At 37.1% G+C, this 12,286-nt stretch overlaps 1 protein-coding gene across 1 annotated transcript in view; it reads left to right on the top strand.

Moving 5' to 3' along the window:
- Window positions 1-12,286, top strand: part of LOC149822456 (ARM repeat superfamily protein) — a 264,124-nt gene that overhangs the window by 208,017 nt on the left and 43,821 nt on the right. The window contains exons 31-42 of the mRNA XM_089981529.1: window positions 4,877-5,118; window positions 5,224-5,333; window positions 5,443-5,571; window positions 5,700-5,774; window positions 5,853-5,986; window positions 6,080-6,152; window positions 6,310-6,441; window positions 6,530-6,711; window positions 6,796-6,918; window positions 7,087-7,147; window positions 7,269-7,364; window positions 7,516-7,616. Of these exons, the coding sequence (XP_089837655.1) occupies window positions 4,877-5,118; window positions 5,224-5,333; window positions 5,443-5,571; window positions 5,700-5,774; window positions 5,853-5,986; window positions 6,080-6,152; window positions 6,310-6,441; window positions 6,530-6,711; window positions 6,796-6,918; window positions 7,087-7,147; window positions 7,269-7,364; window positions 7,516-7,616 (1,458 nt within the window). The remainder of the gene's footprint in view (window positions 1-4,876; window positions 5,119-5,223; window positions 5,334-5,442; window positions 5,572-5,699; window positions 5,775-5,852; window positions 5,987-6,079; window positions 6,153-6,309; window positions 6,442-6,529; window positions 6,712-6,795; window positions 6,919-7,086; window positions 7,148-7,268; window positions 7,365-7,515; window positions 7,617-12,286) is intronic.

Here is a 12,286-nt window from a genome sequence, read left to right as displayed (position 1 = left end):
CCTTTTTCTCTTCAAGACCACTTGAATTAATACACTCAGATGTTTGGGGTCCTGCACCAGTAATTTCTAAAGGAGGATTTGTTTACTATGTTATTTTTGTCGATGATTTCTCCCGACATACGTGGATGTACTTTCTCAAACATAAGTCTGAAGTATTTTCATACTTTCAAACTTTTCATAATATGGTTAAAAACAAATTTCAAAATGATATTACTATTTTTCGCACAGATTCAGGGGGAGAGTTTTTATCCACAGATTTTCAAAATTATCTTAAATTGCATGGCATCACACATCAAAGATCTTGTCCTTATACACCTCAACAAAATGGACTGGCAGAACGAAAACATCGCCATATTATAGAAACCACTAGAACTTTATTAATAGCAAATCAAGTCCCTAAAGACTTTTGGGCAGAAGCTGCCTTAACTGCCACCTATCTCATTAATTGGATGCCATCTTCTTCGTTACAAAATATCACTCCCATTGAAAAACTTATGAACTTTTCTCCAGACTACTCTAGATTAAGAATATTTGGGTGCAAATGTTTCATATTTACTGACAAAAATGATAAACTTTCCCCTCGTGCGATTCCCTGTGCCTTTTTAGGATATGCTGAAAACCAGAAAGGTTATAGATGTTTTGACTTCAAAAATAATAAACTATATGTGTCTAGAAATGTTTCCTTTCTTGAAAAGGAGAGCTTCTTTGATTTTAGAAAATTAAAAGACGTCACATATTTTCAAGCAAAAAATGATATCAAATGGATAGAAGCCATGAAAGTTGAATTAGATGCACTTGAAAAGGCTTCTACATGGAATATTCAAGATCTTTCTCCAGGGAAGAAAACTATAGGATGTCGATGGGTTTATAAAATTAAAACCAAGAGTGATGGTACTCTTGAAAGATATAAAGCCCGTTTAGTAGCCAAAGGTTATGCCCAAGAATATGGGATTGATTATGAAGAAACCTTTGCTCCGGTGGCTCGTATGACTACTGTCCGAACCTTAATTGCCTTAGCTTCTATCAAAAAATGGTCTATTTTTCAAATGGATGTCAAAAATGCTTTTTTAAATGGAAAGCTAGTTGAAGAAGTATATATGGAACCCCCTCCTGGTCTAAGTATTCCTAAGGGTAAAGTCCTTCGCTTAGAAAAAGCTCTTTATGGACTTAAACAAGCACCAAAAGCTTGGTATGATAGGTTTAGTCGTGTTATGATTGATATTGATTTTCAATTCTGTTTAACTGACACTGCTTTGTTTATTAAGAATTCTGATGCAGGGATCATTGTGCTTCTTCTCTATGTGGATGATATGATCATCACCGGAAGCGATAAACAGGGAGTTGAAATAATCAAAACACTTCTTAAATCTCATTTTGAAATGACTGATTTGGGCTTGTTGAGATATTTTTTAGGCATTGAAGTTGCTTATTCTCCTAGAGGATATTTATTATCTCAGACTAAATTTGCTTTTGATATTGTTTTCAGGTCTGGTATTACTGATGATAAGAAAGTTGACACTCCAGAAGTTGTTAATGTTAAAATGAAGATTGATGATGGAGAACTTCTTGCAGACCCTACTCCTTACAGACAGCTTGTCGGGGCACTTTCCTATCTATCCATTACCAGACCAGATATAGCACATGCTGTTCATACAGCAAGTCAATTTCAACATGCTCCTACTTCTGTTCATATGGGAGCAGTCATGCGTATTATCAGATACATCAAGTCTTCTCTTTCACGAGGACTTTTCTTATCTTCTTCCTCTTCTCTTGATTTAATTGCATATACTGATGCTGATTGGGGAGGTGATCCCAATAACAGACACTCAACCACTGGCTTTTGTGTCTTTTTAGGGGAATCATTAATATCGTGGAGGTGTAAAAAGCAGCAGAAGGTATCTCTCTCATCCACCGAAGCTGAATAAAGAGCCATGGCAACCACGACCATGGAAGTAGTTTGGCTCCGACGACTGCTTGCTGACATGGGAGTTGAAGCAACAAAGGCTTCACAAATGTGTTGTGACAACAAAAGTGCGATCTACATTGCCAGTAACAGAACATTCCACGAACGCACCAAACACATCGAAATGGATTGTCACTACGTCAGAGAGGAATATCTACACGGGATAATTGATCTGCCATATGTCACTTTAGAATATCAGTTAGCAGACCTCTTTACAAAGCCTCTCGCTGCTCCCCGATTTCACTTTCTCTTAGACAAACTTTCGCTCATTGTACCGTAAGTTTGAGGGGGAGTGTTAAAATGTAAAACTGTACATATATGTATATATAATAATATTATATTATTATATATATATATATATATATATATATATATAAATACATTTTTAATTTCTTTCTTTTCTGTATTTTTTTTCCTTTATTTTTATTTTTTGTCTTTATGTCATCTAGTTCAACTTGAACTAGAATGACTGTTGCTAGTCAAGTCCTGTCCAGACTTGACTAGCAATAGAGCTGTTGGACTGACACAGTCCAACAGCTCTTAATAGAGCTGTTGGACTGACACATTCCAACAACTCTAAATAGAGCTGTTGGACTGTGCCCAACAGCTCTATTGAGTCCTCTTTCAGCTGTGTATATAAAGGGGTGCAGCCCCTCTTGTATTTCACTCCAATGCTTCTTAAGCAATTGGTTTTTCATATCAATAAATAATACATTTTTATTTTTATTTTGTTTCCCGTTATACCCATTTTAAGGGTTATGCTTTAGTGTCATTCTTGACACTTGCTCTTGTTAATCAAAGCTCGTGTTTCGAAGATCCCCATTTCATTTCAAGTGTGAATTGAAATATAAATCAAGATCTACTTTTGTTCTTCCTCACGTGAGAATTTAGGTGTTTCAACCAAGGTTGTAAGTATCCTATCGTTACCTGTATCCGTCGGGCCCAAAATAAGATACGTATTGTATCGCATCGTAAAAATCATAATTTTTTAATAAAATTTTTCAAAAATTTCAAAAAAATCATGAAAAATCAGAAAAAACTAACAAAAATTCTAAAAAAATTATAACACATGAACCAATGATGAATTGCATAAAATACAAACAAAAAATAGCATATGAATCATTTATGTCTCTATGAGCTGCATAAGACATCATCAAACATCAACTATCTCACAAGAATTGCAATTAAGAACATGCCACAAGACTCATACTTTAATATTACATAAACAAAAATATTATGGCTATAGTTGCACTCGATTTTCAATCCATTTTCACTCATTACTTGAGTACCCCATTGCCATGCCGGATCATCTGATGCCATCTCTGTTGAAGGAGTGTGGAGCCTGATATCTACCTTGATATAAATCTCTAATTTTCGCGGATGAAAATGCACTTTTACTTTAGCAAACTGCAAAAACCCTCTCTCTTGTGCACGGATCGGCCCCCAAATTGCTCTCACGAGTCCTAGGGTGCGTGAATACCTCTCTAATGGCTTCTACACAAATAAGGGAGTCGGCCCTTAAGAGGTCTTTAAAACCCCAAACTAAAAAAATTATGATTTGGCCATTTTTTAAGTGTGTTGACCCTGTATCATACGATGTGGTACGATACGGGCCTATATTGTATGATACATATGATGCAGTCACGGTACATATCATGATACGAGTGCTTATAATAACGATACATATAATACCATATCGTACGATATGTACAACATTGGTTTCAACTTTCAACTGCCACTTGTAAGGTTTCTTCCCCTCCATCCAAATTATTATGGTATCAGGGTGTGAAATCTTATTGTGTAACACATCAAATAAAGATTGAACTTTTTATCATTTACCAGGACAGTAATAGACAATTTCTTTATAAGATAGTTGTGCAGGGTTTAAATATTGTGGAAATGGTTTTCTCAATCATGCATGCATTTAATTTTGATTACCTAACTGTCTTCATACCATGATTGAATCTTTTTCCCAATTTGCTTCTAGTACATGGCTTATAACTTCCATAAGTTAAGGAAGCTGCTATTAAAGGAAGTAGCATAAAGGACAAGTTCTGCTGTGTATTTATAGTTTCAATGTGGCATGGATATTCACTTTTCACTTGTCCAATACAACTAGATTTTTTAAACAATTGATTTATCCGCTTGTGTAGAATGTCTGTTTGTCTTTTTAGATGTTAGATGACATTGTCAAGGGTATGAGTAAAGAGAATGTAGTTCAAGTCATGGTGAAACTGCATTAGATTATTTAAAAGATAAATTCATGTTGAAGAAAAGGAGAGGGCACTTGTGCTGGAAACATTGCATCCCACTCTATTGATCTTATTGTAGAGCATGTTGGCAAGAGAAAAGTGATGAAAAAACTTGCAAGAAAAATCAAGGGCATCTGTTTTTTATCTCTTCTTAGATCTCATGTTAAATATGATGAAAAAAGTTTGTAAAAGTGTTGAACCGTTTTAGCTATCATCACACTTTTTGGCTTCATATTTATTAGTAGAGAGCTGCACAAAACCAAGATCATATAGTTACTTGATGTTTTCATAATCTTATTGGTTGAACCATTTTCTTTTGAAATTTCTTTTCTACCATGTGATATATCATTTGCTTTCCTTTTTCTTAAATAATATCTGATACAATGTATTTATCCATGATTTGGTTGTTTTTTCTTCTATTTTCTCTTAGATCTTTGTTATAATCTATCTTTTCAGTTTGTGTTCCCTTTTTCCCATTTTTCACTAGTATTGCTGTCTGGGAAATGTTGCTAATGCTTGAAGGCCATGTTCTCCTAATGAATTTGATGATGTGGTCCGTAATGTCATGCCACATCTTCCACTCAATTCATATTGGACTATTTGAGTTTTATTTGTTTTATATCTTGCATTATCTATTTTATGGCAACTTTATTTTCACTAGTGGCGAGGATGGGAGAAGCAGAGCAGAACAATTGCTTCATATGCTTAGAAGAATTGATCAGTATATTTCCTCTGATCTTGATCATCTTAGAAGAAGAGGATGTATTGCTGTATATGAGCTACTGCTTAAATTCCGCTCTCTCTGTTCTAGTAGTTATTGCACCCTTGGTTGCCTTGGTAGTTGCATACACAGCCACCATTTCATTGGACAGACTGCACAGAGAAACTCCCGCAATCTTTCCTGTAATACTCTTGCCTTAAAAAAGCTACGATGTTTCCAAGTACTATGTTTACTAAAATATGCTTCTTGGTGTTAGTGTGTAAATAATTTGTCCTCTTTATCTGCAGCAAAGTTTTTGTTGCCTAATCGGGAATCTTTGAACCTCGGAGAAAGGGTCATTGGCTATCTCCCACGGTGTGCTGACACCAATTCTGAAGTCAGAAAAGTCTCTGTACAGGTTAGTATGCATTCACGTTACTAAATTGATTTCAGGCACACTTTAGAGCTAAATATTTGTGGTGGCCAATGTAAAATGCTAATACATTGTTGCTTGTCTGTGTATTCAGATTCTGGATCTCTTATTCAGCTTGTCTCTCTCTCTTCCAAGACCCATGGAATCAGCAAGTGACAAGGATATAGAGATGGCATATAGTGCCTTGGGTTCACTGGAAGACGTCATTGCCATTCTTAAGAGTGTGAGATCTTCTACTGAGCCTTTCCAGTATTTGGTCAAATTTTAATTTCCGCAATGCACAATATTCTCAATACTATGGCACACCACACATGATGCTCTATTTTAAAAATGTTTTCCTTCTTTTCACAGGATGCTTCCATTGATCAGTCAGAGGTGTTGAACAGAGTTGTTTCTTCTGTTTGTATTCTTCTGACTAAAGATGAAGTGAGGAACTCTTTCATGTCATTGTGTTGTTAATTCAAAATCCATGGATGCATATTTGATATAACCTTGAACGTGCAGCTTGTTGCCACTCTTTATGGATGTGTTGGTGCTATCTGTGATAAGATCAGACAATCGGCCCTGGGTTCAATTCATGCTGTCATAGAGTTTATAACAAAACGGGGAAGTGTGTTAACTGAAGCTGATATTTCACGGTACTTTTTGCTGACTCTTGATAAACTGTTAATTTTTTAAGAGTTGAAGCTACTCATCATCATTTATGTGTTTCTTTCATGATGTTGAAACAGGATATCCCAGTCTTTACTTTCTGCCACTGCATGTGTCTCCGACAAGAATTTGCGGCAGGAAGTTCTCTCCGCTGTATCTTTTGTGCTTCATTAATGTAATACTATAAAATCAGAATACAAACGTCTTGCATGTCGTGCTAGTTTAGTTCATGCACAAGTGTACTTACAAATTAATTGCTTTCTTATAATCTTGTTGATTTCCATATATGATGTTCCTTAATATGCAAAAGATCTGCTCCCTTGCTGAGAATACAATTTCTGGAATTGTTTTCAATGAAGTATTAACTTCAGCTGAAAGGGATATTGTTAGAAAGGATATAACCAGGTTACGAGGTGGCTGGCCGGTACAGGAAGCATTCTATGTGAGTGCAATTAGAAGTGTTGCAAGGACCTGAAGCCTTCTTTTCACTTATTGTTTTCCCCACCTTAATATCTGTCTTCCTGTCATAGGCTTTTTCACAACAACCAGTTCTATCCATTTTGTTTCTGGAGCATGTGCTTTCTATCCTCAATCAACTTGCAGTTAACAAAGAAGAGACCGAGAAAGGAGAAACCACCATTCATTCAGATGAATCTCTTGATGGGGATGGTGCATCACAAGCTGCTCTTCTTGCCCTCACTGCTTTTTTCAGGCATGCTGATCATCATCTGTTTTGAAAGATGCTTTTTTTTGGCTCATTCATCTTCATGTCTTTTATCCAAACTCTTGCTATTAGGGGTGGTGGTAAGACTGGAAAGAGGACTGTAGAGCTAAGTTATAGTGCAGTGCTTTGCACACTCATACTCCAGTTAGGAAGTTGTCATGGCCTGGCATCTGTTGGTTACATTCAACCACTCAGGTATTTTTGTTACATTCAACCACATCTATTTTTATCTGACTCCTATATTTTCACACTGCTTTAAATTGATTTGTATTCATGTATTTTCTTCTATTATAAATATGCATCATTTGGGTTTTTTTTATTTTGAGATGTATGTGAAAAAGTTTTCCTTTTCCTTAACCACAGAACTCTATTGCCTACCTTTCAGTCATTCTGTGAATGTGTTGGTGATCTTGAAATGGGAAAGGTACATCCAAATAACAACAAAATATAATACCACTTTTCTTGTTTGTGTTTTTGCAATTAGGATATGTTATATATTTTTATTAATGTGAACAAATTGTCTTACAACCACATGTTCTATGTAGATCTTGGCCAGGCATGGGGAAGAAATTGAAGCTGACAAGTGGGTTACACTTATACGGGACTTGGCAAGTTGTGTTGCAATTAAGAGGCCCAAAGAGGTGTGTTTATTTTGGTCTAGCTCTTTAGTTTGACGGAGGGAAATATAAAGTACGGTCATGTGTTTTAAGGGTTGTTGTGAAGAGATCATTGTCTTCTCTTTTTCTCTTGTTCATCCACACTGAATATGTTTCGGCTGGTGAACATCTACAGATTCAGCCCATATGCATCATCTTGTGTAAAGCACTTAACTGGAACCAAAAATTTCAGAGGGAAGCTGCCTCTGCAGCACTGTCAGAGTTTGTTCGCTATAGGTGTGTTTCATAATCTTATTATCTGAAATCCATTTTGTTTCTTTTAATTCTATTTTTTGTTGCAGGTGTCTGCTTGAATTTTTCAGGTTAATTGTTTTATGAACAGTCTAGTCTAGGAAAGATTCTGATTTGACTTTCTGGGTAATTTTAATTGATCAAGACACTACTGAATTTTTACTATGTTAGAGGAGAGTTTATAGAGTCGTAGTTGATTTGGCTTGTTGATTCAGTTATGTAGTAAAGCTTATATATATAGAAAAAGTGGTAGCTGCTTAATCCATAGGTGCTTAAACTAAATGCACGTGCGCTACGCTCAGCGCTCAAACAAGGATAAATGACATTTAGCAGAATTTTGAAGCGCTGCTAGCTACCTCTGCAGGGTGCCCTGGGTATAAAAAAATATGTTTTTAGTGCCGCTTCAAAAGCACCACTAAAACGTGTTTTTTTCTTTGTTTGTGCATTGAGCGTCCACCACGTGCACGATGGACGCTCAGCACACGTGCGTTTTCATTAAACTCTTATGCTACCACTCACTCTATATATATGTATGTATATATAGGGTGAATATTTAGTGCGTTTTCATTAAACTCTTATGCTACCACTCACTCTATATATATGTATGTATATATAGGATGGATATTTAGTGCTATTGAAGGCACAAAACTAATGAGCTGGAAATCATAAGTTTAAGTTTTACCTACTCAATATGACCATATAGATGTGTTCAACATGGTTTGTTTGCTAAGGATCAATTGTGGATTCATGTTATTTCAATTTAAAGCCATGATTTTTTAGTCGTGAAATTTGAATGCATTGCGGACCGTTGATTTTTGAAGCCCTTAAAAAACCTGCTTACATGTCACAATCACATGATTCAAAACTCATTTTCTACTAAACAAACCTTGTATTCATAAGGTTTGATCAACAAAAAATAATCTAAAAAATATGAAAAGAAGATGATTTATACTCAATAGTTATGTGCCTTCAATAGCACAAGTGTAAAGATAGAGGTGAGCGGGTGACAGAGAGCAGTATAAAAGGAATAAGAAAAAAAAGAAGACTTGGTCCTTCCATTTTAAGAAGTCCAAGTATACCTACTATATTATCAAGGTTTGGACATAGATAAAACTAGGGCTGCCTCCGAAACATCAAAATGAACTAGCCCAAAAGGAAATGAAACTCATGTATTAGAATTTCTTAAAGGAAGTTCATGACTTTTACAAATGTGACAATTAGAACAAGAAAAAGTAAAAATATTGAGGTTCTTCCAAATGGACTTAAATATTGATAGACCAGGCTTTAGTTGTAATGAAACACAAAAGTATACAATAACAAAGCCTCTAAGGGCGTACAAGAGTGCAAAATAAGTGCACAAGCACAAATCCACTAAGGGACAATACAAAAGCCAATCAATGGCAAAATACAAAAGCACTAAGTGCATACAAAGAGCTCACAAAGAGCAATCATAAGAGAGAACAATAGAAAAATTATAAGATTTTATTGATGAGAAAATGCTCAAAGAAAGCATTAATGAATAGAGGGGGGGGGGACTCCCCTATTTATAGAGAATACAAATAATGGAGACTAGCCAATCTAGCCGTTGGGCTAGTCTCCAACAACTGGAAACTGAAAAAAATATAAAAAAAGGTCTAAAGTGCCCCTAATGGGCACTACCTATTATAAACATATGAAATGCCCAAAATGCCCCTATAGGGGCAAACCTACTACAATAAAAAAAAGTCATATACATATATTATATATACATATATGTATATATATAATGAAATATACATATGTATATAGGTATACATACGTGTACGAGAATATACAACAATACATTTTAACACTTCCCCTCAAACCTACGGTGTGATCAACGAAAGTTTGCCAAGAATAAAAATAAAACGGGGTGAAGGTAAGGCCTTAGTAAATAAAATGGGGCGAAGCGCCCCCTGCCGGCAAAACACATGAGAGCAGGGGGAGCTTCGCCCCCTGTCGAGAAAACACGCGGCAGGGAGGGGAAGCCCCCTGCCGGAAATAACAAAAGCAGAGGGAGCCTCGCCCCCTGTCGACGAACACAAGAGGGCAGGGAGGCGAACCCCCCTGCCGGAAGACAAAAAGAATGCAGGGGGGCTCGCCCCCTATCGGGAAAACAAGAGGCAGGGCTCCGCCCTTGTCGAAAAATCGCGCCGACACAGGGAGCTTCTCCCTGCCAGCAAAACGAAAGAAAAAGAAAGGGGAAGAAGCGGCGCGTACCTGGAGGGGGGTCACCTGAGGAAGGGTCGTCGGCGAGGTCGCAGAGGGGAGGCTGGAGCAGGCTGCCGGCGCCAGGGTCCTTCGATGAGCTGAGAGATCGCAGCAGGGAGAGGGAAGGAACAACGAGAAGGGGGGACTATCGCCGGCAAGGGTGGGCTTCGGCGGTGCTGTCGCTGGTGGCTGCGCTTGCCGACGACGGCGAGTCGACGCGTGTGGAAAGAGGATGAGTATCGGGGAGAGAGAATAAGAGAGGAAGAAGGGGGTGGGGGGTCTCTTTGAAACTCCTGCCTCGCTGTCTTCAAAAAACATGGGAGGCGGTGCCTCCATTGGGTCTGGGTCTGGGTCTGGGTCGGGTTCGGGTCCGGGTCCGAGTCTGGATCCGACCCGAATCCAAGCTTATCTAATTTTTTTTTCCGGTTATTACACTGATACCATATGAGATGTCTTGAGAAGTCTCTACCGTAGTCCATGCTGCACAAAAAACAGAAAAATATATATAGAGAGAGAGATGCACAATGGCTGGGGCAGCTGAAGCACACACAACCTCCAAGCCCTAATCGTTATAAAGTAAAAACAATTTTACAATGGGACGATATTACAGAAATGCCATTAATGAAACAACATTGTGCGTGTTTTATTGACGTGCGTATGGATCTGGATCCAGATCCATGCGTATGCTCTATTTCAACAATTACCACATCATTACGACCAATGCACACATAATGACATAACCCTTGCTTATATGGCACCACGATGGTTCACCCGAACCACAGGCTCATATATGAGCCCACTTTTGCTTACTCTGTTATACTTGGTCATAAAAGAAGGTCGAATTCATCAAACATGACTCTGCATACTCCGCAACACTTCTAGGTTCAACGTGTTCATGTAAGCATAAGGGGCAATATTTTCAAATCTCATGAGCAAATCAAGCATATGCTAGTTAAACTTTAAATTCAATAAGTTTGACACGTCATGCTTAATGCAACACAGATTATGCACATTATTGGTTCAGGTTGTATCTGATTTCTAGGTTCTATTGTGATGATTTAAGACATTTTTTCAAATCACTAAGAGGGATATCAAATTCAGCCCTTTGATGAAAGAAGAAAAGAAAATCAGACTTATATATGCGAGAATCGCAGGTAGCTTAAAGTCTTAAACTCCACAGTCACTAAGCATCAATGCAGTTTTAAAATTTCATATAAGCAAGAATTTCAGGTGACATAAACTTCACTGTCACTAAGTCATCAATGTTGTATTAAAATTTCATATGAGCAGGAGTTGCAGATGGCATAACACAGCATCTATGCAGTTTTAAAATTTTATATAAGCAAGAATTGCAGAGGACATAAACTCCACAGTCACTAAGCATTCATGTTGTATTAAAGTTTCATGAGTAAGACACATTTACAGTTGAAAGCACAATGAAAAACCAGTCACTTCGGATACAAACTTGACACATGCTAGTTATGCACCATTGTTACTCCACACCTTAACAGACTTGAGAAATCTACTCTTTAAAACTGGAGCATCATGGCATCCAGATTAGATAATTACTGAAACATCCAAAAGGAAAATTGCACAACTTGAGTTCTTTTCAAAAAATTTTGATCAGCAAACAAAATACTCTAATAATACCAAATTCGTCAGACCATCGTGTAGACAACACCCAAGGTCAACTCAAATGATAGAAACTAATTAATCACGCATTGCAAGAATCTCTCTGAGTGTTTTTTCACATACAAGAGCAAAGATTTGCATTTAGAGGTTATTTAAGCTTCCTAATTCCATGAATCACGTGTGACCATAATTCAGTCAATAAGCTATGTGAACTGTTTTGTGCCACGGAATCTCAAGTGTCAGATTTTGTGAGCTACATATCATATCTTAGAATGTTTAAGCTGATGTGCATTGGCACAAAGATTTGGTTGAACTAAAAATGGTAAGAGTCAGTAAAACCAACCCAAGTACGTTGGTTTTAAGTGAAAACCACAAGGCACTAGCTAAAACCAATCCAAATGCATAGCTTGAGCACATTGTACCTAAATCTTCTAGATTAACCTATTCCCAATCTCAATCCACTGACCAGATAATAGTCTTTCTAGGGGCATTGACAAACCAGTGAGACACACAGAAAACAACTTTATATGGACAATTTTGGCCATTCAATAAGAAAATTTGCAGCCTACATCCTTTCCAAGAAACTTTAAGCTTCCAATGGTAATAGAATTTGAATTTGATATCCAATGAGAGAAGTATCTTCACACAGCATCATGTAGATCAGACATCAATTTTACTTGACCATTTATATGTCAAGTGCATTTAAGGATGCTTGACAAAATAGATTATCAAGTAATCCGACGAAGGCTGCATACTAGCATATAAAAAAAGTTTCATCAAGTAGATTACTATGG

The sequence above is a fragment of the Nuphar pumila genome, chromosome 11 (assembly GCF_984573655.1).
Source record: "Nuphar pumila chromosome 11, dmNupPumi1.hap1.1, whole genome shotgun sequence".
In the NCBI taxonomy this organism is placed as follows: Eukaryota; Viridiplantae; Streptophyta; class Magnoliopsida; order Nymphaeales; family Nymphaeaceae; genus Nuphar; species Nuphar pumila.
Note: the sequence above shows the minus strand (reverse complement) of the source record. Positions and strands in the feature narration are given on the sequence as shown.